This window comes from Oncorhynchus masou, chromosome 23, assembly GCF_036934945.1.
Source record: "Oncorhynchus masou masou isolate Uvic2021 chromosome 23, UVic_Omas_1.1, whole genome shotgun sequence".
NCBI classification, from domain to species: domain Eukaryota; kingdom Metazoa; phylum Chordata; class Actinopteri; order Salmoniformes; family Salmonidae; genus Oncorhynchus; species Oncorhynchus masou.
Window position 1 is genome coordinate 958,496 of NC_088234.1, and position 25,728 is coordinate 984,223.

At 41.4% G+C, this 25,728-nt stretch overlaps 1 protein-coding gene across 1 annotated transcript; it reads left to right on the forward strand.

Annotated features, from left to right (window-relative positions):
* Positions 1 to 652: 652 nt before the first annotated feature.
* Positions 653 to 25,238, forward strand: LOC135511217 (Fc receptor-like protein 5). The gene is given in 7 exon segments (XM_064932845.1): positions 653 to 962; positions 7,068 to 7,112; positions 19,842 to 20,138; positions 24,428 to 24,553; positions 24,556 to 24,579; positions 24,582 to 24,668; positions 25,165 to 25,238. Coding segments are annotated over 7 exon segments (699 nt in total). The 5' UTR covers positions 653 to 916.
* Positions 25,239 to 25,728: the final 490 nt, after the last annotated feature.

Genomic DNA, 25,728 nt, shown 5'->3' on the forward strand with positions numbered 1-25,728 from the left:
GTTTGTGTTGCAGGAAGCAAATTTCTGCTTGAAAGAGCTAGCCTTGGCTTTTCTAACTGCCTGTGTATATTGGTTTCTAGCTTCCCTGAAAAGTTGCATATCACGGGGCTGTTCGATGCTAATGCAGAAAGCCATAGGATGTTTTTGTGCTGGTTAAGGGCAGTCAGGAATGGAGAGAACCAAGGGCTATATCTGTTCCTGGTTATACATTTCTTGAATGGGACATGCTTATTTAAAAACCTGTTAAGCCTACCCCCTACTTTTTCGAACATTCTGTTAAAAATCGCGCAACATTTCAGCGTCCTGCTACTCATGCCAGGAATATAGTATATGCATATGATTAGTATGTGTGCATAGAAAACACTCTGACATTTCTAAAACTGGTTAAATCACGGCTGTGACTATAACAGAGCCTGTGTTTCATCGAAAAGCGCAAGAAAAACTGATCACTGAAAACTGGAAAAAGTATCAATGCGCCACTTGCATGTATTGTTTATGGGAAAGCAAATTACATAGGGCTGAGATTGCAAGTCCTACAGCTTCCACACGATGTTGCCAGTCTTGTCAATTGCCTGGGCTTTGTTTCTTGGTCAAACGAGTAAGAGAGAGTCCATTCCTTCCGGTCTCCGACAGGATGTTTTTGAGGAGAAATTTTCGACCATGCGTTCAAGACGTGGAGCTATTGAATACACATCGCCCCGTGATCAATTTGATAGATTATTAACGTTTACTAATACCTAAAGTTGGATTACAAAAGTATTTCAAAGTGTTCTGTGAAAGTTTATCGTCGACTTTTTTAATAAAAAAAAATGACGTTGCGTTTTAAAACGCTGTTTTTTCCTGGATCACACTTTTCATAGATCAATATTTAGGGTATATATGGACCGATTTAATCGAAAAAAAAGACCCAATAGTGATGTTTATGGTGCATATAGGAGTGCCAACAAAGAATCTCGTCAAAGGTAATGAATGTTTTATATTTTATTTCTGCGTTTTGTGTAGCGCCGACTACGCAAATTCCTTTGTTTATGTCCCCTTCTGGTATTTCGGCGTGTTGCCTGCTATCAGATAATAGCTACTCATGCTTTCGCCGAAAAGCATTTTACAAATCTGACTCGTTGGCTAGATTCACAACGAGTGTAGCTTGAATTGAGTACCCTGTATGTGAATTTTAATGAACGTTTGAGTTTTAACGAGTGCTATTAGCATTTGGTGTAGCGCATTTGCATTTATTGTTGGCAAGGTGGGACGCAAGCGCGTCGGGTTGCCTAGAGAGGTTAAGTTGGTGAGGAAAAAAATCAAAATAACCAGGCATCATCTACTGACTGATGATATAACACTCATCATTGGGAGAGAGAGAGGTGGACCAAGGTGCAGCGTTGTAAGAATTCATTTTCTCTTTTAATGAACAAAAACAACAAAACACGAGAACGAAACGAAAACAGTCGTGAACGTTGAAATACAAACACAGAACAGAAAATAAACACCCACAAAACACAGGTGGAAAAAGGCTACCTAAGTATGATTCTCAATCAGAGACAACTAAAGACACCTGCCTCTGATTGAGAACCATAATAGGCCAAACTCAAAACACAACAGAGAAAAACGAACATAGACAACCCACCCAACTCACGCCCTGACCATACTAAAACAAAGACATAACAAAAAGAACTAAGGTCAGAACGTGACAGATGAGATCAATATCCTTCGAGGATACCCTGGCCAGGTCGATTAGAAAGGCCTGCTCACTTACCAGTTATGCATTAGGGGGCGCTATTAACATTTTTGGATAAAAACGTTCCCGTTTTAAACAAGATATTTTGTCACAAAAAGATGTTCAACTATGCATATAATTGACAGCTTTGGATAGAAAACACTCTGACGTTTCCAAAACTGCAAAGATATTGTCTGCGTGTGCCACAGAACTGATGTTACAGGCGAAACCCAGATAAAAATCCAACCAGGAAGTGATGCATTTTTGAAACCGCCTCATGCCAATGATTACTTATATGGCTGTGAATGAGCTACGAATGAGCTTACGTTTTCCACGTATTCCCCAAGGTGTCTACAGCATTGTGACGTCTTTTTACGCATTTCCATTGAAGAATAGCCGTAAGGGACCATATATAGCAAGTGGTCACATGGTGTCTTCCGCAGAAAATCTTGCGTAAAATACTGAGGTAGCCATTTTTCCAATCGCTTCTTAAGAGAAACCAATTGCCTCGACGGATATATTATCAAATATATATGTAATACCACGGAGAACCAGAGAGGCACCAATACATTGTTTTTGCTACACTCACCTGTTCCTGTCCTCTGTAGCTGTAATACCACAGTAAACCACAGGGGGTGTTGATATCTCCCCTGACATTATTAGACTACCGCTTGATGTAGCTGTAATACCACAGTAAACCACAGGGGGTGTTGATATCTCCCCTGACATTATTAGACTACTCCTTGATGTAGCTGTAATACCACAGTAAACCACAGGGAGTGTTGATATCTCCCCCGACATTATTAGACTACTCCTTGATGTAGCTGTAATACCACAGTAAACCACAGGGGGTGTTGATATCTCCCCTGACATTATTAGACTACTCCTTGATGTAGCTGTAATACCACAGTAAACCACAGGGGGTGTTGATATCTCCCCCGACATTATTAGACTACTCCTTGATGTAGCTGTAATACCAGGAGGGTTCTCCTCACCAGCTACAGGTAGTTGACCTCACCACTGATACAGTGTCAGTTCTTTATCATCCCTCTAATGGTTAATGTCAGGATAATTTGATCCTAGGCGGCAGGAGGTTCGGAAGTGCAGCTCAGTGTCCACCTCATTTTGTGGGCAGTGTGCACATAGCCTGTCTTCTCTTGAGAGCCAGGTTTGCCTACGGCGGCCTTTCTCAAAAGCAAGGCTATGCTCACTGAGTCTGTACATAGTCAAAGCTTTCCTTCATTTTGGGTCAGTTACAGTGGTCAGGTTCTGCCACTGTGTTCTCTCTGTTAGGGCCAAATAGCATTCCAGTTTGCTCTTATTTTTGTTAATTATTTCCAAAGTGCCATGTTATTATCTTTTTGTTTCTCATGATTTGGTTGGGTCTAATTGTGCTGCTGTCCTGGGGCTCTGTGGAGTCTGTTTGTGTTTGTGAACAGAGCCCCAGGACCAGCTTGCTTAGAGGACTTTTCTCCAGGTTCGTCTCTCTGTAGGTGATGACTTTGTTATGGAAGGTTTGGGGATAGCTTCCTTTTTTGGTTGTAGAATTTAACTTCTTTTTTGGATTTCGATCATTAGCGGGTTTCGGCCTAATTCTGCTCTGCATGCATTATTTGGTGCTTTGCGTTGTTCACGGAGGATATTTTTGCAGAATTCTCTGTGCACAGTCTCAATTTGTTGTTTGTTCCATTTAATGAATTCTTGGTGGGTGAGCGGACCCCAAACCGTAGAGGGCAATGCGTTCTATAACTGATTAAAATATGTTTTGCCAGATCCTAATTGGTATGTTGAATTTTATGTTCCTTTTGATGGCATAGAAAGCCCTTCTTGCCTTGTCTCTCAGATCCTGTGGCTTTTAGGGTATGTACAGTTTTTTGTGTGCTCTAGCGTAACAGTGTCTAGATGGAATTTGTCATTTGGAACACCATATTTTTTGTCTTACTAAGATTTACTCTCAGGGCCCAGGTCTGACAGAATCTTTGCAGAAGATCTATGTTCTGCTGTAGAAAATCCTTGGTTGGTGGCAGAAGCACCAGATCATCAGCAAACAGTACACATTTGACTTCAGATCCTAGTAAGGTGAGGCTGGGTGCTGCAGACTGTTCTTGTGCCTTCGCCAATTCGTTGATATACGTATATGTTGAAGAGAGTGGGGCTCAAGCTGCATCCCTGTCTCACCCCACGACCCTGTGGAAAAAAATGTTTGTGTTTACTGCCAATTTTAACCGCACACCTGTTGTTTGTGTACATTAATTTTATAATGTTGTATGTATTTTCCCCAACACTACTTTCCATCAATTTGTGTAGCTCTCATGCCAAATTGAGTCAAACGCTTTTTTAAATTAACAAAGGTTGAGAAGACTTTTCCTTTTATTTTGGTTTGTTTTCTTGTCAATTAGCATGTGCAGGGTGAATACTTGATCTGTCGTATGATAATTTGGTAAATAGCCAATTTGACATTTGCTCAGTATATTGATTTCTGAGGAAATGTACAAGTCTGTTGTAACGATATTACAGAGCCCTCTGTCTCTCCATCTCTCTCTCTGTCTCTCTCTCTCTGTCTCTCTCGCTCTATCTCTCTCTGAACCTCCATGTCTCTCTCTCTCTCTGTCTCTCTCGCTCTATCTCTCTCTGAACCTCCCTGTCTTTCTCTCTCTGTCTCACTTCTCTGTGTCTGTGATGATATTCTTTCTAGCCCCCTTCTGTCACACACATCTTTCACACCTCCTTCTCAGCACAGAGGAAGTATAGATGGGTAGTGGAGAGGTGGGGTGGGGGATTGACAGGCTACAAGTCACGAGAGTTTAGAGAGAGTTACTGATCGACACGTTGAGATGGAATGTACCTGTCTTCTACTCTGTGAGTTTAATATTATCTATATGGTTTAATATCTATATGGTTTAATATCTATATGGTTTAATATATATATGGTTGAATATCTGTATAGTTTAATATCTGTACAGTTTAATATCTATATAGTTGAATATCTATATGCTTTAATATCTGTACAGTTTAATATCTGTATGGTTTGATATCTATATGGTTTAATATCTATATAGTTTAATATCTATAGAGTTTAATATTATCTATATGGTTTAATATCTATATGGTTTAATATCTGTATGGTTTGATATCTATATGGTTTAATATCTATATAGTTTAATATCTATATAGTTTAATATTATCTATATGTTTTAATATCTATATGGTTTAATATCTGTATAGTTTAATATCTGTACAGTTTAATATCTATATAGTTGAATATCTATATGCTTTAATATCTGTACAGTTTAATATCTGTATGGTTTGATATTTATATGGTTTAATATCTATATAGTTTAATATCTATATAGTTTAATATTATCTATATGGTTTAATATCTATATGGTTTAATATCTGTATGGTTTGATATGGTTTAATAGCTATATAGTTTAATATCTATACAGTTTAATATTATCTATATGGTTTAATATCTATATGGTTTAATATCTATATGGTTTAATATCTATATGGTTTAATATCTGTATAGTTTATTATCTGTACAGGTTAATATCTATATAGTTGAATATCTATATGCTTTAATATCTGTACAGTTTAATATCTGTATGGTTTGATATCTATGTGGTTTAATATCTATATAGTTCAATATCTATGTAGTAAAATATTTATACAGTTCAATAAATATCTTTCTCATTTAATATCTATATAGTTTAATATCTTTCTAGTTTATTATCTATATAGTATAATATCTTTCTAGTTTAATATCTGTATTTTTTAATATCTGTATAGTTTAATATCTATATGGTTTAATATCTATATAGTTTAATATCTATATAGTTTAATAAAAATATGATTTAATATCTATATAGTTTAATATCTATATGGTTTAATATCTATATAGTTTAATATCTGTATGGTTTAATATAAATATGATTTAATATCTATATAGTGTAATATCTATATGGTTTAATATTTATATAGTGTAATATCTATATGGTTTAATATCTATATAGTTTAATATCTATATAGTTTAATATTATCTATATGGTTTAATATCTATATGGTTTAATATCTGTATAGTTTATTATCTGTACAGTTTAATATCTATATAGTTGAATATCTATATGCTTTAATATCTGTACAGTTTAATATCTGTATGGTTTGATATCTATGTGGTTTAATATCTATATAGTTCAATATCTATGTAGTAAAATATTTATACAGTTCAATAAATATCTTTCTCATTTAATATCTATATAGTTTAATATCTTTCTAGTTTATTATCTATATAGTATAATATCTTTCTAGTTTAATATCTATATGGTTTAATATCTAAATAGTTTAATGTCTGTATAATTTACTATCTATATAGTTTAATGTATGTATTGTTTCATATTTGTATGGTTTAATGTATGTATAGTTTAATATTTGTATGGTTTAATATCTTTATGGTTTAATATCTGTACGGCTTAATATACAGTTGAAGTCGGAAGTTTACATTCACATTAGCCAAATACACAATTCAATTCAGTTTTTCACTATTCCAGTCATTTTATCGTAGTAAAAATGTCCTGTCTTAGGTCAGTTAGGATCCCCACTTTAATATAAGAATGTGAAATTTCGGAATAATAGTAGAGTGAATGATTTATTTCAGCTTTAATTTCTTTCATCATATTTCCAGTGGGTCAGACGTTTACATGCACTCAATTAGTATTTGGTAGCATAGCCTTTAAATTGTTTAACTTCTTATGCAAATCTGCTTTTAGAGTACTTTTAACTTGGGTCAAACGTTTCGGGTAGCCTTCCGATAGCTTCCCACAATAAGTTGGGGGAATTTTGTCCCATTCCTTTTGACAGAACTGGTGTAACTGAGTCAGGTTTGTAGGCCTCCTTGCTCGCAATATCTATATAGTTTAATATCTGTATGGTTTAATATCTATATAGTTTATTATCTATATAGTTTAATATCAATATGGTTGAATATCTACATAGTTTAATATCTATATAGTTTAATATCTATATGGTTTAATATCTATGTAGTTTAATATCTATATGGTTTAATATCTATATAGTTTAATATCTATATAGTTTAATATCAATATGGTTTAATATCTATATGGTTTGATATCAATATGGTTTATGGAAATTAATATCTGTGGTACAGCCCAGATTTTACATCATGTACCATAGTGATAGTTCTCTCTTTGTGTTTCAGTGTTTACATCATGTACCATAGTGATAGTTATCTCTCTGTGTTTCAGTGTTTACATAATGTACCATAGTGAATGTTCTCTCTGTGTGTTTCAATGTTTACATAATGTACCATAATGATAGTTCTCTCTGTGTGTTTCAGTGCTGTTGAGTACACTGGTATACTGTAGCCTCGGACAAGGTGGAGGTGAGTACATTTCTCTATATTCATCACCTGTTCTATAATAGTAACATTTCTCTATATTCATCACCTGTTCTATAATAGTAACATTTCTCTATATTCATCACCTGTTCTATAATAGTAACATTTATCTATATTCATCACCTGTTCTATAATAGTAACATTTCTCTATATTCATCACCTGTTCTATAATAGTAACATTTCTCTATATTCATCACCTGTTCTATAATAGTAACATTTATCTATATTCATCACCTGTTCTATAATCCCCTCTTCCTCTTCTCCTTCTCCTCTTCTCCACTTCATCTCCTCTTCCTCCTCTTCTCCTCATCTCCTCCTCTCCTCCTCTTCTTCTCCTCCTCCTCTCCTCTTCCTCTTCCTTCTCCTCTTCTCCTTTTCTCTCTCTCTTTTTTCTCATATTTTTCCTCCATCGTTCTCCTATCATAGTAAATTCTAATTCCATTGTGTTTGATCATGTTAGTACAGTCTGTATGTGTTAAACATCTCAGAGTGCTGATCTGGGATCTGTTCCCCCTGTCTGTCCATGTATGTTATTCATTGCACAAGCCCTGTATCTCAGAGTCTGATCTGGGATCAGGTCCCCCTGTCTGTCCATATATGTTTTTCGTTGTATAGGCCCTGTATTTCAGAGTGCTGATCTGGGATCTGGTACCCCTGTCTGTCCATGTATGTTATTCATTGCACAAGCCCTGCATCTCAGAGTCTGATCTGGGATCTGGTACCCCTGTCTGTCCATGTATGTTATTCATTGTACAGGCCCTGTATCTCAGAGTGCTGATCTGGGATCAGGTCCCCCTGTCTGCCCATGTATGTTATTCATTGTGATCTAAAGCTCAACACTCAAACTAACTGATGAATACAGTAATATAACTGATGAATACAGTAATATAACTGATGAACACTGTAATATAACTGATGAATACAGTAATATAACTGATGATGCCACTGGGTGAAAATATAGCAGTAGTGATGGATACAATAATATAACTGATGAATACAGTTATATAACTGATGAATACAGTAATATAACTGATGATGCCACTGGGTGAAAATAGAACAGTAGTGATGAATACAGTAATATAACTGATGAATACAGTAATATAACTGATGAATACAATAATATAACTGATGCATACAGTAATATAACTGATGAAACCACTGGGTGAAAATAGAACAGTAGTGATGAATACAGTAATATAACTGATGATACCACTGGGTGAAAATAGAACAGTATTGATGAATACGGTAATATAACTGACAATGCCACTAGGTGAAAATAGAACAGTATTGATGAATACAGTAATATAACTGATGATTCCACTGGGTGATAGTGGAGCATTAGTGATGAATACAGTAATGCAACTGATTAATACAGTAATATAACTGATGAATACAGTGATATAGCTGATGAATACAGTAATATTACTGATGAATACAGTAATATAATTGATGAATACAGTAATATAACTGATGAATACAGTAATATAACTGATGAATACAGTAATATTACTGATGAATACAGTAATATTACTGATGAATACAGTAATATAATTGATGAATACAGTAATATAATTGATGAATACAGTAATATAACTGATGATACCACTGGTGAAAATAGAACAGTAAAATTAATACAGTAATATTCCCTTCATGAAACATCCGACCATAACAGAGTTTCAGTAGCTAGAGACTGCAGGGTCACAGAAAACCCCAAGCCAATGACACGAACAAGAAGCCAATACAGAAAGATAAATGAGTTCCAAGCAGCACCACCCCCTGTTATTCTGAGCCTGGCAGGGTTGGTCCTACAAAGACAAAGCAGCACCACCCCCTGCTATTCTGAGCCTGGCAGGGTTGGTCCTACAAACACAAAGCAGCACCACCCCCTGTTATTCTGAGCCTGGCAGGGTTGGTCCTACAAACACAAAGCAGCACCACCCCCTGTTATTCTGAGCCTGGCAGGGTTGGTCCTACAAAGACAAAGCAGCACCACCCCCTGCTATTCTGAGCCTGGCAGGGTTGGTCCTACAAACACAAAGCAGCACCACCCCCTGTTATTCTGAGCCTGGCTGAGTTGATCCTACAAAGACAAAGCAGAAAACCATCCTAACAAACCATACAGTCAATGCATGCATCTTAACATATATTTTTTCTGGGGTACAGAGATGTCACACACCCACCCGGAAACAACAGCAGATACACATAAAATACCACAACAACCTACAACCATACAGATATTAAGCTGTCCTTATGAAGTTTATGAGAGCACGTGTGATGACTGGTTTAGGTTTTTGTGATATTTTTTTGTGTGAATCTTTTTTATGACGATTCTCTTCCTGTATCCTGTCAATGTGCTGTCACTTTCGTTAAAAGGAGGAGACCAAGGCGCAGCTGTCACACCATGGCTGTCCTTACCTTAGGGGGGGTTACTGTCACACTCTGACCATGGTTTGCGTTGTTTGTTTCTACGTTTTGTTTGATCAGGTTGTGATCTGAGTGGACATTCTATGTTGTATGTCTAGTTTGTCTGTTTCTATGTCTTTTGGCCTGATATGCTTCTCAATCAGTGGCAGGTGTTTGTTGTTGTCTCTGATTGGGAACCATATTTTGGTAGCCTGTTTTGTATTGTGGTTTGTGGGTTATTGTCTATGTGATGTTGAATATTAGCACTCAGTTGTGATAGCAGTCACGTTCGTCTTGTTATTATTATTATTTGTTTTAATGTACTTCGTGTTTTTTCGTCTTTCATTAAAAAAATATGTATTCACATCACGCTGCGCTTTGGTCTCCTCACTACGACATTTGTGACATTGTGATATTAATACATGTTACTTTAATGACGACGAAGAAACACATAAACAAACTACAAAAAAACAAACCGAACGTAAAGCTAAATATAGTGCTGCCACAGACAACTAACACATAGACTATAACCCATGAAATACCCAAAGAAGATGGCTGCCTAAATATGGTTCCCAATCAGAGACAACGATAAACAGCTGCCTCTAATTGAGAACCAATCTAGGCAACCATAGACATACATAAACACCTAGATAGTGTCCAACCCCATAAACATACAAAACCCCCAGACAGTACAAAAACATATACATCACCCATTTCACACCCTGACCTAACCAAAATAATAAAGAAAACAAAGAATACTAAGGTCAAGGCGTGACAGGTGCTTTGCTTTCATTGTTGCTACAAAAGGAGGATTTGGCTCTTAAAAAAATGGCGACCTATTGCATTGCTGTTTGCAGAATATAAAATTATATGTCTCTCAAACTGGTTGAAAGAATATCTGGGTCTGTTGATCTACAAGGACAAGTCTTACTGTGTACCTGACCGTTCTATAGTTGATAACTTAAATATTTAACCTTTATTTAACCAGGTTGAGATCAAGTTCGATTTTACAACTGCGACCTGGCCAAGATAAAGCAAAACAGTGCGACACAACACAGAGTTACACATGGAATAAACAAACGCACAGTCATTAACACAATAGAAAAGTTTATATACTGTCAGGACCCGGTTACGAACCTGGGTCTCCGGAGTGAGAAACAGTCACTTAACCAACTGAGCCACGAATAGTCAGCAGAACCCAGAAGATGAGGCAGACACAGCAGTACTTAAGACGGTGTATTTAATAAAGTAAAAAGGAGAAGTCCTTCAATACAAAAAATGGCAAATCCAAAAGGTGGTAGGAATAGCACAAAAAAGCCTCAAGAGATACTCAAAAACAAAAACAGAATTCCACAAGCGCATCCACAAGAATACACAGAACACTAGGGCTGGGTGCTAACATACAAACACAGAGCACAGAACTGAGGGAAACTAAGGGTTTAAATACAATCAGGGGAAACGAGGCACAGGTGCAAATAATAATGGGGAACAAGGGAAAAAACATAAGGTCAAAAAGCACAATGGGGGCATCTAGTGACCAAAACCCGGAACAACCCTGGCCAAATCCTGACAGAATCCCCCCTAGGAACGGCTCCTGACGTTCCTACCAGCTCTCTCAGGGTGGAGGGCCCTGAACTGACGAATGAGGTCAGGGTCCACGATGTCTTTGGCAGGAACCCAGGAGCGCTCCTCGGGACCGTAGCCTTCCCAGTCCACCAGATACTGCCAGGACCGCTGCACCCGGCGGGAATCCAGTATCCGATGGACGGTATAAGCCGGCTGGCCTCCAATGACACGAGGCGGAGGGGGAGGTCTGTCTGCCGGGACAAGGGGAGAAAAAACAACAGGTTTTAACAATGAAATGTGAAATGTGGGATTAATCTTAAGGGATCTGGGTAAGTGTAGGCGATAAGAAACTGGGTTAACTCTCCTGGCAACCTTAAAGGGACCGATGTATTTTTGGGACAGCTTGCGAGACTCCACCCGTAGAGGTAAGTCTCTTGTGGAGAGCCAGACTCTCTGGCCGGGCGCAGGGTAGGCCCGGGACGGCGACGTCTGTTGGCTTGTTGTTGGTACCTCTGTGAGGAACGCATAAGATTAAGACGGGTCTTCCTCCACATAAGCCGACAGCGTCTGACGAACTTCAAGGCTGAAGGCACTCTGACTTCTGCCTCCTGGTCCGGGAACAATGGAGGAGCATAGCCAAACTGACACTCGTGTGGGGACATACCAGTGGAGGAGGAGCGCAAGGTGTTGTGCGCGTATTCGGCCCAAACAATAAAGGATGACCATGTGGACGGGTTGTCACGAGTCATACATCGGAGGGTGGTTTCCAGCTCTTGATTCATCCTCTCTGTTTGGCCGTTGGACTCCGGATGGTACCCTGAAGATAGACTGGCAGAAGCCCCCATGAGTTGGCAGAAGGCCTTCCAAAACCTTGAGGCGAACTGGGGACCTCTGTCAGAAACCATATCTTGAGGAATGCCGAAGACTCGGAACACATGATTAATTACCAACTCAGCCGTTTCCTTGGCAGAAGGTAACTTAGTCAGAGGGACGAACCTGGCCGCCTTTGAAAACCTGTCGATTATGACTAGGATAGTAGTATTGCCATGGGATGGAGGAAGTCCAGTAATAAAGTCCAATGAGATATGGGACCAGGGTCTGTGGGGAACAGGTAAAGGGTGAAGGAGTCCTTGAGGGCGGAGGTGAGAAGATTTGCCCTGGCAGCACACGGGACAGGCATTGACGAAAGTGGCAACGTCTTCTCTTATGGTAGGCCACCAGAACTTACGCTGGATGAACTCCAAGGTGCGACCTACGCCCGGATGACAGGTGAGGTGAGAGGAGTGCCCCCACAGAAGGACCTGAGTCCTCACTGCCTTGGGGACAAACAACCGATTGGCAGGACCTCCTTTCGGTTCGCTAGCTTGAGCACGTCTCACGGTATCCTCAACTTGCCACGAGATCGGAGCCACAATCTTAGCAGCAGGAAGGACAGGCATGTCCGTGTCATCTCGAATGGCAGGAGCGTAGACTCGGGACAGGGCATCCGGTTTGAGATTCTTCGACCCGGGCCGATAGGTGAGGATAAACTGGAATCGATTGAAGAAAAGAGACCATCTAGCTTGTCTAGAGTTCAACCGCTTCGCCTGCTGGATATACTCCAGATTTTTGTGGTCCGTAAGCACTTGAAACGGGTGAGAAGCCCCCTCGAGCCAGTGTCTCCATTCCTTCAATGCCATCTTAACCGCTAGGAGTTCACGATCCCCACATCGTAGTTCCTCTCAGTCGGGGTAAGCCGGTGTGAGAAGAAAGCGCACGGATGAAGCTTCTTGTCTTCACCCCTCTGAGACAGGACAGCTCCAACACCAACCTCTGATGCGTCTACCTCCACCACAAATGGTTCATCCGTAGTCGGTAGTATCAGGATGGGAGCAGAAGAACGCGCTGCTTGAGTCCTTGGAAGGCCGTCTCAGCTTCTCTTCCCCACAAAAACCTTGCATTGCCACCCTTGGTTAAAGCTGAGAGGGGCTGCCACCAAGCTGAAGTTCTTGATGAACTTGCGGTAAAAGTTTGTGAAGCCCAGGAAACGCTGAACTTCCTTAACGGATTTGGGGGTGGGCCAATCCGCTACCGCCCCTAACTTCCTGGGGTCCATTTGGACTCGACCGGGTTCCACTACAAATCCCAGGAATTGTACTCGGGATGAATGGAATTCACATTTTTCCGGCTTAACGTACAGATGGCTGTCCAGGAGGCGTTTGAGTACTTGTCTGACATGCTTAGTGTGTTCTTGAAGGGAGCTCGAAAAGATGAGGATGTCATCCAAGTAAACGAACACAAATATGTTAAGCATATCCCTAAGCACATCGTTTATGAGCGCTTGGAACACCGCTGGGGCGTTGGTCAGGCCGAAGGGCATCACCAAGTATTCATAGTGACCAGTAGGCGTGTTGAAAGCGGTCTTCCACTCGTCACCAGGTCTGATACGCACAAGATGGTATGCGTTCCGCAGGTCAAGCTTAGTGAAAACAACTGCTTCCTGGAGCAGCTCGAAGGCTGTGGCCATAAGGGGTAGCGGGTAACGGTTACGGCATTGAGTCCCCGGTAGTCGATGCAAGGACGTAATCCACCGTCTTTCTTGGCCACAAAGAAAAACTCTGCTCCCGCCGGGAGGTGGATGGACGCATGAGGCCTGCTTCCAGAGCGTCCTTGATGTAGGTATCCATAGCAGCTCGTTCGGGTGGAGATAGGGAAAAGATCCGACCCCTGGGGGGGCAAGTGCCCGGAAACAGGTCGATGGGGCAATCGTAAGGTCTATGGGGTGGTAGCATGGTGGCCCTCTGTTTGCTAAACACCAGTTTGAGGTCATGGTAACACTCGGGAACTCGGGTCAGGTCGATGGATTCTAAAGACTCGGGAGTAGAACTCGGGGAATTCTGGAAAATACAAGTAGCTTGGCACGTAGGACCCCGCTGCTTGATAGTGCCCACAGACCAGTCGATGTGAGGGTTATGGCTGTGAACCCAGGGGTATCCAAGGACGAGAGGGAACTCGGAACAGGAGATCAAATGAAAGTTCATCAATTCCTGGTGTTGTGAAACTGAAAGTCGCAAGGAGGTAGTGACATGAGTGACAAGTCCAGATCCCAAAGGGCTTCCATCCAATGTAGTGACCCTCATGGGTTCACTTAGAGGTTCAGAGGGAACGCCATTCTCCTTCGCCCAGACACCATCCATGAAGTTACCTGCGGCTCCAGAGTCTACCAAGGCTTGAAGGTGAAGCTTGTGGTTGTCCCAGGAGAGGGTGACTGGAATGAGCAGACGGGAGTTGGACGGATGGGAGGAGGTTATGTTTCCCGTTACAGTTCCCCCGGTCTGTACGGGACAGAGCGTTTCCCTGGAGCACGGGACACGTGGAACGGAAATGGCCCGGTTTGCCGCAATATAGACAGCGTCGCTCCCTCATCCGGCGGTCTCTCTCAGCCTGGGAGATGCGTCCAATCTGCATGGGTTCCGATGGAGCCAGCGAGGATAAAGGTGGGGACTCGGAGCTGGGACTGATAGGGGCTAGAGGTCTACGGTTGAGTTCTCTCTCTCAGACGCTGGTCAATGCGTGAGGCCAACTTGATCAGGGACTCGAGATTGTCCGGTGGTTCCCGAGTGGCCAGTTCATCTTGGATAGTGTCGGAAAGGCCTTTCAGAAAGCACACCGTGAGCGCCTCGTTGTTCCAGCCACTTGCTGCTGCCACCGTGCGGAACTGGATGGCATAGTCCGTCACGCTGCGCCAACCTTGGTGGAGAGTCAGGAGCTGTTTGGCTGAGTCAGAACCACTGCTTGGGCCTTGAAACACTCGTTTGAATTCCTCAGCAAAGGCAGAGTAGCTGGCACAGCAGGAACTATGGGCATCCCACACAGCAGTAGCCCAGGCCAGGGCTTTTTCCGACAGCAGGGTGATGATATAAGCGATCTTAGACCGGTCGGTGGGAAACGACGAGGGTTGTAGCTCAAAGGAGAGAGAACATTGGGTGAGAAACCCTTTACAAGCACTTGGATCACCTGAGAACCGTTGGGGAGGTGGAAGACGAGGTTCAGCCAGGGGGTTAACTGCCATGGGTACGTGAATCTGAGGTACTGGGACGGGAACTGTTGCCGGGGGTAAGACGATCAGATATTTGCTTAATGGAAGTCAGCATCTCCGACAGAAGATGAGAATGTCTAGCCATTAAGGCCTCTTGCTGAACCAGGGCAGCTTCGTGGCGTTGGACAGTCTCCTGGTGGTGGGACAGCATGGCAAAAAGGTCCTGGGAACTGGCTGCCTCTGGGTTCATTTTAGGCTCTGTGTTTCTGTCAGGACCCGGTTACGAACCTGGGTCTCCGGAGTGAGAAACAGTCACTTAACCAACTGAGCCACGAATAGTCAGCAGAACCCAGAAGATGAGGCAGACACAGCAGTACTTAAGACGGTGTATTTAATAAAGTAAAAAGGAGAAGTCCTTCAATACAAAAAATGGCAAATCCAAAAGGTGGTAGGAATAGCACAAAAAAGCCTCAAGAGATACTCAAAAACAAAAACAGAATTCCACAAGCGCATCCACCGGAATCGACAAGAATACACAGAACACTAGGGCTGGGTGCTAACATACAAACACAGAGCACAGAACTGAGGGAAACTAAGGGTTTAAATACAATCAGGGGAAACGAGGCACAGGTGCAAATAATAATGGGGAACAAGGGAAAAAACATGAGGTCAAAAAGCACAATGGGGGCATCTAGTGACCAAAACCCGGAACAACCCTGGCCAAATCCTGACATATACAGTGTGTGTGCAAATGAAGATTTGGGAGGTAAGGCAATAAATAGGTCGTCGTGTCGAAATAATTACAATTTAGCAATTAAACACTGTAGTGATAGATGTGTAGAAGATGAATGTGCAAGTAGAGATACTGGGGTGCAAAGGAGCAGAAAAAATAAAATATATATATATTTATAAATAAATAACAATATGGAGATGCGGTAGTTGAATGGGATATATTCAGATGGGCTATGTACAAGTGCAATGATCTGTAAGCTGCTCTGAAAGCTGATGCTTAGTGAGGGAGATATGACTTTAGTGATTTCTGCAATTCATTCCAGTCATTGGCAGAAGAGAACTGGAAGGAAAGGCAGCCAAAGGAGGAATTGGCTTTGGGGGTGACCAGTAAAATATACCTGCTGGAGCACGTGCTACGGGTGGGTGTTGCTATGGTGACCAGTGCTACGGGTTTCTAATAAGAGACTTTTTAGACATTTGTAAACTGTCTGATGTGAACCTTACTTTGGATCAGGAGAAAACAATGAAAGGGTTTGGGGATTTTTTATTTATTTTTTATCTTGGATGAGTTTACTGTATGCTGGGGCCTCATGTATGGTGAAGGTGGGGGTGGTTTGAGCTGCCCCATCCCTGTCCAAAGGGGCATCAGGCAGGGATGACCAATTTCAGGACAGTTATATTGACTGGCAATTGAACCAATGCTTTGCTTTTTAAGAGTGAGGCTTACTGGTTTCTCTGTGCCAGGTGTAATGAAGGGTCCCACGAGAGCAATGTCTGCATATGCAGATGACATGACCGTTTTTATTACAGGGGTGAGGATGTTAAGATTCCCTCAAATGCTTTAAAGAGTTAATTTGGAAAATAGTGATTCACTGTGGGCTGGGTCCACTCCATGGTTACCAGGGGGCTTCAATGGGGCAGAGATGGGATGAAGACTTGGGTGTTTCTCTTCGCTCTGATGTCTTACAAAAAATAACTGGGTGGGTGTGGTGGAGAAGGTGTATGCCAGATTGTCTAGGTGGAAATGGGTGCTACCCCAGCTGTCTGATAGGGAAGGGTGCTGGTAGCCAATCACCTAGCCTGATTTTACACCCACTGGGGGCCCTGATACAAGAGCTTAATCGGACCGTTGTCAATTTCTTCTGGTCTGGACAACATTGTATTAAAGCTGGTTCCTGTACCTGCCACTGCACGAGGGTGGGCCTGGTGGACATTTCTTCTAGGATCATGGCTTTCCAGCTCTAAGCAGCCGAGAGACTGTTGTACAGTGACGGTTCTAGCTGGGTGGATAGAGCCTACACATTGATGAGGAGTGACAAGCACATTTTCCTCTTAAAGCAAGAGGGGGTGATTTGTATAGCCTGACTGCATTCTATGAGTCTGTTATGCAGGCTTGGAGAGTTTGACATATCCCGTAAGGCCGGCACGACACCAGGGAAGTGGCCTTTTGAAGAGTCTCTTTGTCATAACACTGTCATCCAGTCCCATGCTATGGGTTCAGCCAGCCTACATTCATGCCTGTTAGGTGTGGGGTGTACCAAGCTGGGTTATCTGATGCGGAGCAGGAGCAGATTGTTGGAGGAGCTGGGAGAAAGAGCAGGGATCCGATCATCTCCACAAATGAGGAAGGTCGTCGCTGAGGTCTGTGACTCCTTGCCAGTACTTCATTGGCAGTATGTGACTGATACTTCCAATTCTGATTGATGAACGGAGGGTCTGGATGATGTGTTCCCTGCACTGATTGTTAGTGCTGCAGCTTGGGCATTAGAGGAGGACGGGTGGGTCTGGATGACGTGTTCCCTGCACTGACTGTTAGTGCTGCGATGGGGGCATTAGAGGTGGACGGAGGGTCTGGATGACGTGTTCCCTGCACTGATTGTTAGTGATGCGATGGGGGCATTAGAGGTGGATGGAGGGTCTGGATGACGTGTTCCCTGCACTGAATGTTAGTGCTGCGATGGGGGCATTAGAGGTGGATGGAGGGTCTGGATGACGTGTTCCCTGCACTGATTGTTAGTGATGCGATGGGGTCATTAGAGGTGGACGGAGGGTCTGGATGACGTGTTCCCTGCACTGACTGTTAGTGCTGCGATGGGGGCATTAGAGGTGGATGGAGGGTCTGGATGATGTGTTCCCTGCACTGACCGTTAGTGCTGCGATGGGGGCATTAGAGGTGGATGGAGGGTCTGGATGACGTGTTCCCTGCACTGACCGTTAGTGCTGCGATGGGGGCATTAGAGGAGGACGGAGGGTCTGGATGATGTGTTCCCTGCACTGACCGTTAGTGCTGCGATGGGGGCATTAGAGGTGGATGGAGGGTCTGGATGACGTGTTCCCTGCACTGATTGTTAGTTGCTGCGATGAGGGCATTAGAGGAGGACGTGGGGATGCTGCTCTCCTTCCATACCCCGGAGCTGGGGGAGTTCAAGGCGGTGGGGGAGTTCAAGGAGGTGGGAAAGAAGGGCATGTACATAATGTGTAAAAGTGTCCCGTGCTTCTTCCTTGGAAGGGGTAAAATCGAAGAGGTGGGCGGGTGTGTTTGGTCCAGCTGCCTCCCCAAAAGGCTTTTTGTGATCATTATACAACCGCCTATTTAAAAGAGCTGACCTACAATGGAGGATAATACATGGAGCCATAGCCACTAATATGCATCTGGTACACCTGGATCCTACAGTAGGGGAAGGCTGTCCATCCTGCATCTGGTACACCTGGATCCTACAGTAGGGGAAGGCTGTCCATTCTGCATCTGGTACACCTGGATCCTACAGTAGGGGAAGGCTGTCCATCCTGCATCTGGTACACCTGGATCCTACAGTAGGGGAAGGCTGTCCATTCTGCATCTGGTACACCTGGATCCTACAGTAGGGGAAGGCTGTCCATTCTGCATCTGGTACACCTGGATCCTACTGTTGGGGAGGGGTGTCCATTCTGTGCTGAGTCTGAAACTCTGGCACATCTGTTTTTACTGTGTCCCAGGTTGGTCGGGATGATTGACCTGATCACTTCTTGGTTCTCAGCATTGGGAGAGGTTTGCTCTTCCCAACTGTATATATTTGAGCCAAAGTACAGGTTTAGTCAAAAGGGTGTAGTTGTGTTGCTTAATTTTGTGTTTGGGGCAGCAAAATTAGCGATATGGAAGACCTGTAAGAACAGTATTCGGGGACAGGGATGTGGTGGGAATGCTGGAGGGAATGTTGGCAGCGAGACTGAGGGTTGAGTTTGCCTATTATAAACTTGTCAACAATATTGATCTGTTTATGAGTATGTGGGGTATTCAGAGGCTGTTGTGTTTAGTTACTGTGGAGGAGTTGGAGTTGTGTTTTTAAATGTGTAACTATGGTTTTTTATGAGTATTTATTGTGTTGTGGTGACACGAATATTACCGAAGGTGGCTCCCCTTCTTGTTCGGGTGGCGCTCGGCGGTCATCGTCGCCCGGTCGACTAGCTGCCACCGATCCTTTTTTTCCTTGTTCGTTTGGTTTTGTCTAATTGGTTTCACCTGTTCATTGTTTGGTTGTTAGGGTGGGGTTATTTAAGTTTGTTCATCCCGCTTCTGTTTGTGCGGGCTTGTTTTTCTGTATTTGTGAGAGGTGTTATTGTTTGTTTCTCGTTGTCCTGGTAAGGGTACTATATTGTTTTTATTGTTACGCCTGTTTGGGTATACCATGTGGGCTCCCAGACCTAAAGATCTCTGTCTCTCTGTGTCTCTGTCTCTCTGTCTCTCTGTGTCTCTGTGTCTCTGTCTCTCTGTGTCTCTGTGTCTCTGTGTCTCTCTGTCTCTGTCTCTGTCTCTGTCTCTCGTGTGAGAAACAGTCACTTAGTAAACTGAGGGTTTAAATACATTCAAGGGAAATGAGGCACAGGTGCAAATGATAACTAGAACAAGGTTAAAACAAAAGGGTCAAAAAAAAGAAGCACAATGGGGGCATCGAGTGACCAAAACCTGAACAATTCTGGCCAAATCCTGACTCTCTCTCTCTCCCTCTCTCCTCCAGCTTCTCTCTCTCCTCCAGCCTCTCTCTCTCCTCCAGCCTCTCTGAGTGTCAGTCCTGACAGATCTCAGTTCTTTGAATTTGAGTCTGTCTCTCTGAGCTGTGAGGTTCAGGGGAACTCGACTGGATGGAGAATGATGAGGAACGCAGAGAGAGGAAACCTTTCAGAGTGTAGTACTGACTGGGGAAAACATCAAGGGTCTTCATGCATCGTGTCACTAACACCATCATCCAGTGGAGTGTACTGGTGTGAGTCTGGGTCTGGAGAACACAGCAATGCTGTCAACATCACAGTACATGGTATGTCCACATACACCATCTACTAACATTATAGTGCTTAGTTGTTAATCTGGTTTCAGATAGCTGATGTTAGGTTTATACAGTTGAAGTCAGAAGTTTACATACACCTTAGCCAAATACATTTAAACTCATTTTTCACAATTCCTGCCATTTAATCCTAGTAAATATTCCCTGTCTTAGGTCAATTAGGATCACCACTTAAATTTAAGAATGTGAAATGTCATAATAATAGTTGAGAGAATGAATTATTTAATAATATTATTATTATTATATGCATGTTATTAGTAGTATTGGATAAAAAACACTCTAAAGTTTCCAAAACTGTCAAAATATTGTCTGTGAGTATAACAGAACTGATATTCCAGGCAAAACCCTGAGGAAAATCAAAACAGGAAGTGGCTTCTATTTTGAAAACTCCATGTTCCATAGCCTCCCATTGCTGGATTTAAAGGGATATGAACCAGATTCCTTTTCCTATCGATTCCTCAAGGTGTCAACTGTCTTCAGACATAGTTTCAGGCTTTTATTTTGAAAAATGAGCCAGAACGATATCATTGCATCAAGTGGTCACATGAGTTTTGCTCGCGCAACAGAGTTTGGATAGGTATTGCTTTTCCATCTCCTACTGTGAAAGACATTTGCGGTTGATATATATTATCAATTATATATTTTAAAAACAACCTGAGGGTTGATTATTAAAAAAAATTGACATGGTTCTGTGGACATTATGGAAACTATTTGGATTTTTCTTCTGCGTTGTTGTGACTGCTCTTTCCTGTGGATTTCTGAACATAACACGCCAAACATACAGAGGTATTTTTGATATAAAAATAATCTTTACGGAACAAAAGGAACATTTGTTGTGTAACTGGGAGTCTCATGAGTGAAAACATCCGAAGATCATCAAAGGTAAATGATTCATTTGATTGCTTTTCTGATTTTCATGACCAAGCTACCTGATGCTAAGTGTACTTAATGTTTTGTCGTGCGATCGATACACTTACACAAACGCTTGGTTTGCTTTGGCAGTAAAGCATAATTTCAAAATCTGACACGACAGGTGGATTAACAAAAGGCTAAACTGTGTTTTCCTACATTGCACTTGTGATTTCATGAATATAAATATTTATAGTAATATTTCTTGCTATGCTATTCAGCGGTTGTTGATGACACTTATCTCGTTAGTGGGATTGCAGCCATAACAAGTTAAGCCATTTTGCCACAACTTTGGAAGTTTTCTTGGGGTCATTGTCCATTTTGAAGACCCATTTGCGACCAAGCTTTAACTTCCTGACTGATGTCTTGAGATGTTGCTTCAATATATCCACATAATTTTCCTACCTTATGAGGCCATCTATTTTTGAAGTGCACCAGTCCCTCCTGCAGCAAAGCACCCTCACAACATGATGCTGCCATCCCCGTGCTTCATGGTTGGGATGGCGTTCTTGGCGTTCAAGCCTCACCCTTTTCCTCCAGACATAATGACGGTCATTATGGCCAAACAGTTCTATTTTTGTTTCATCAGACCAGAGGACAAAAAGTTTGATCTTTGTCCCCATGTGCAGTTGCAAACCGTAGTCTGGCTTTTTTATGGCGGTTTTTGTGCAGCTTCTACTTCCTTACTTCCTTGCTGAGCGGACTTTCAGGTTATGTCTATATAGGACTATTTTTACTCTGGTAAAGAGATACTTTTGTACCTGTTTCCTCCAGCATCTTCACAAGGTCCTTTGCTGTTGTTCTGGGATTGATTTGCACTTTTCGCACCAAAGTACATTTATTACTAGGAGACAGAACGTGTCTCCTTCCTGAGCGGTATGCCCGGCTGCGTGGTCCCATGGGTCCCATGGTGTTTAAACTTGCATACTATTGTTTTGTACAGATGAACGTGGTACCTTCAGGCATTTAGATATTACTCCCAAGGACAAACGAGACTTGCGGAAGTCTACAACTAGTTTTCTGAGGTCTTGGCTGATTTCTTTTGATTTTCCCAAGATGTCAAGCAAAGAGGCCCTGAGTTTGAAGTTTGGCTTTGAAATACATCCACAGGTACACCTCCTATTGACTCAAATTATGTAAATTTGCCTATCAGAAGCTTCTAAAGCCATGTCATCATTTTCTAGAATTTTCCTAGCTGTTTAAAGGCACAGTCAAACTAGTGTATGTAAACTTCTGACCCATTGGAATTGTGATACAGTGAATTATAAGTGAAATAATCTGTCTGTAAACAATTTTTGGAAAAATTACTTGTGTCATGCACAAAGTAGATGTCTTACCTGACTGGCCAAAACTATAGTTTGTTAATAATAAGACATTTGTGGAGTTGTTGAAAAATGAGTTTTAATGACTTGTGGAGAAATATTCACTCAAACACTTCTCAGATACCAGAGCTTGTGAATTCAATTATACTTGTATTGCAGAGAGCAACAAAGCCGAGCACCTCCATGGAAGAACTGCCTCCTCATTCTTAGTGCTTGGCTTTTATAAATGTTTATCTAATGATGTCATCACCCCATTTGCTTTGTTACATAGTTTCCATTCTCTTATTGGCTCAGATTTTGGGGCATAGATTATGTTGGTGGCATGACATGGATACCCATAAGCTAATGTTCCTGTCCAAAGGTCTTTACAAGTTCAGACCTACATTATCAATGTATGCTTAATTTATATGGGTGTCCAGTAACCTTCACAAGATCAGACATGGCCCAGACCAGTCACGTCTTGTTGGTTTACCTTGCCTCATCTACACAGATTCTGCTTACGCTCTGTTTTTTACATGTCCAATGGTCAATTCCATGTTGATCCAGTACACTCACATTGGTTCAGCCTTCATTCTGCTGACACATGTCTAATATTTCAACTTTTATTGATTATTCTTTCTACTTCAAAGGGAACAGTATAGGTTACTGAGAACCATCAGATGACTGGAAAAATATCCAACAACTTCCGACTTCAACTGTATATGATGTTTTTACATATTATATACAGCTGAGCTGTGATCTGAGAGCCCTGTTTTATATATGATGTTCATATATTATATACAGCTGGAGCTGTGATCCTGGAGAGCCCTGTTTATATATGATGTTTATATATTATATACAGCTGGCGCTGTGATCCTGGAGAGCCTGTTTATATATGATGTTTATATATTATATACAGCTGGAGCTGTGATCCTGGAGAGCCCTGTTTATATATGATGTTTATATATTATATACAGCTGGAGCTGTGATCCTGGAGAGCCCTGTTTATATATGATGTTTATATATTATATACAGCTGGAGCTGTGATCCTGAGAGCCCTGTTTATATATGATGTTTATATATTATATACAGCTGGAGCTGTGATCCTGGAGAGCCCTGTTTATATATGATGTTTATATATTATATACAGTTGGAGCTGTGATCCTGGAGATCCCTGTTTATATATGATGTTTATATATTATATACAGCTGGCACTGTGATCCTGGAGAGCCCTGTTTATATATGATGTTCATATATTATATACAGCTGGCGCTGTGATCCTGGAGAGACCTGTTTATATATGATGTTTATATATTATATACAGCTGGAGCTGTGATCCTGGAGAGCCCTGTTTATATATGATGTTTATATATTATATACAGCTGGCGCTGTGATCCTGGAGAGACCTGTTTATATATGATGTTTATATATTATATACAGCTGGAGCTGTGATCCTGGAGAGCCCTGTTTATATATGATGTTTATATATTATATACAGCTGGAGCTGTGATCCTGGAGAGCCCTGTTTATATATTATATACAGCTGGTGCTGTGATCCTGGAGAGCCCTGTTTATATATGATGTTTATATATTATATACAGCTGGAGCTGTGATCCTGGAGAGACCTGTTTATATATTATATACAGCTGGAGATGTGATACTGGAGAGCCCTGTTTATATATGATGTTTATATATGATGTTTATATATTATATACAGCTGGAGCTGTGATCCTGGAGAGACCTGTTTATATATTATATACAGCTGGAGATGTGATACTGGAGAGCCCTGTTTATATATGATGTTTATATATTATATACAGTTGGTGCTGTGATCCTGGAGAGCCCTGTTTATATATGATGTTTATATATTATATACAGCTGGTGCTGTGATCCTGGAGAGCCCTGTTTATATATGATGTTTATATATTATATACAGCTGGAGCTGTGATCCTGGAGAGCCCTGTTTATATATGATGTTTATATATTATATACAGCTGGATCTGTGATCCTGGAGAGCCCTGTTTATATATGATGTTTAAATATTATATACAGATGGAGCTGTGATCCTGGAGAGCCCTGCCCTTCCTGTGACTGAGGGAGATTCTGTGACTCTGCGCTGCAGATATCAGGGAACTCCTTCTGACCTCACAGCTGTTTTCTACAAAGATGGATCCCTCATGGGGCTGAGTCTTCAGGAGAGATAACCATCCTGCATTATCCAAGTCAGATGAAGGACTCTACAAGTGTTCCAGCTCGAAAGGAGAATCACCAGAGAGCTGGATGACTGTGACAGGTGAGAAGATGAGAAACCTTGACATTCAGATTATTTGGTTGTTCTTTACATTGTTAAATTTGAGACGTTATATTCATAATCATTTGTGTTCTTGTAATCTCGCTTGGTCATTAGACGCAATACATACAGTACCATTCAAAAGTTTGGACACACCTACTCATTCAAGAATTTTTCTTAATTTTTTTTACAATTTTCTACATTGTAGAATAATAGTGAAGACATCACAATTATGAAATAACACATATGGAATCATGTAGTAACCAAACAAGTGTTAAACAAATCAAAATATACTTCATATTTGAGATTCTTTAAAGTAGCCTTTATGATAGCTTGGCACACATTATTAAGGCCTGGTTCACTCTGTCTGCTCGGGAACAGTTGATGTTGAGATGTGTCTATTACATGACCTCTGTGAAGCATTTATTTGGAATGCAATCTGAGGTGCATTTAATTGTCGATTTCTGAGTCTGGTAACTAATAAACTCATCCTCTGCAGCAGAGGAAACTCTGTCTTCCTTTCCTGTGATGGTCCTCAGTTTCATCATTGATGGTTTTTGCGACTCCACATGAAGAAACTTTCAAATATTTTTTTTTCAAAAAAAATTCCAGATTTGACCTTCATAACTGACCTTAAAGTAATAACTGTCGTTTCTCTTTGCTTATCCTGTTTGGGATATTGGGCAAAATTATTCCTCACTGAACTTCTGGAGAGAGTTTGCTGCACTGAAAGTAAAGGGGCTGAATAATTTTGCACGCCCAATTTTTCAGTTTTTGATTTGTTATAAAAGTTTGAAATATCCAATAAATGTCGATCCACTTCATGATTGTGTCCCACTTGTTGTTGATTCTTCACAAAAAAATACACAAAAAAATACAGTTTTATATCTTTATGTTTGAAGCCTGAAATGTGGCAAACGGTCGCAAAGTTCAAGGGGGCCGAATACTTTCGCAAGGCACTGTAGCAGGCAACAACCTGAGAAAAATCCAACCAGGAATTGGGAAATTGTAGTTTTGTAGTTTTAATTTCAGCCTCTATCTATTATCCAGTGTCTCTGGGTCA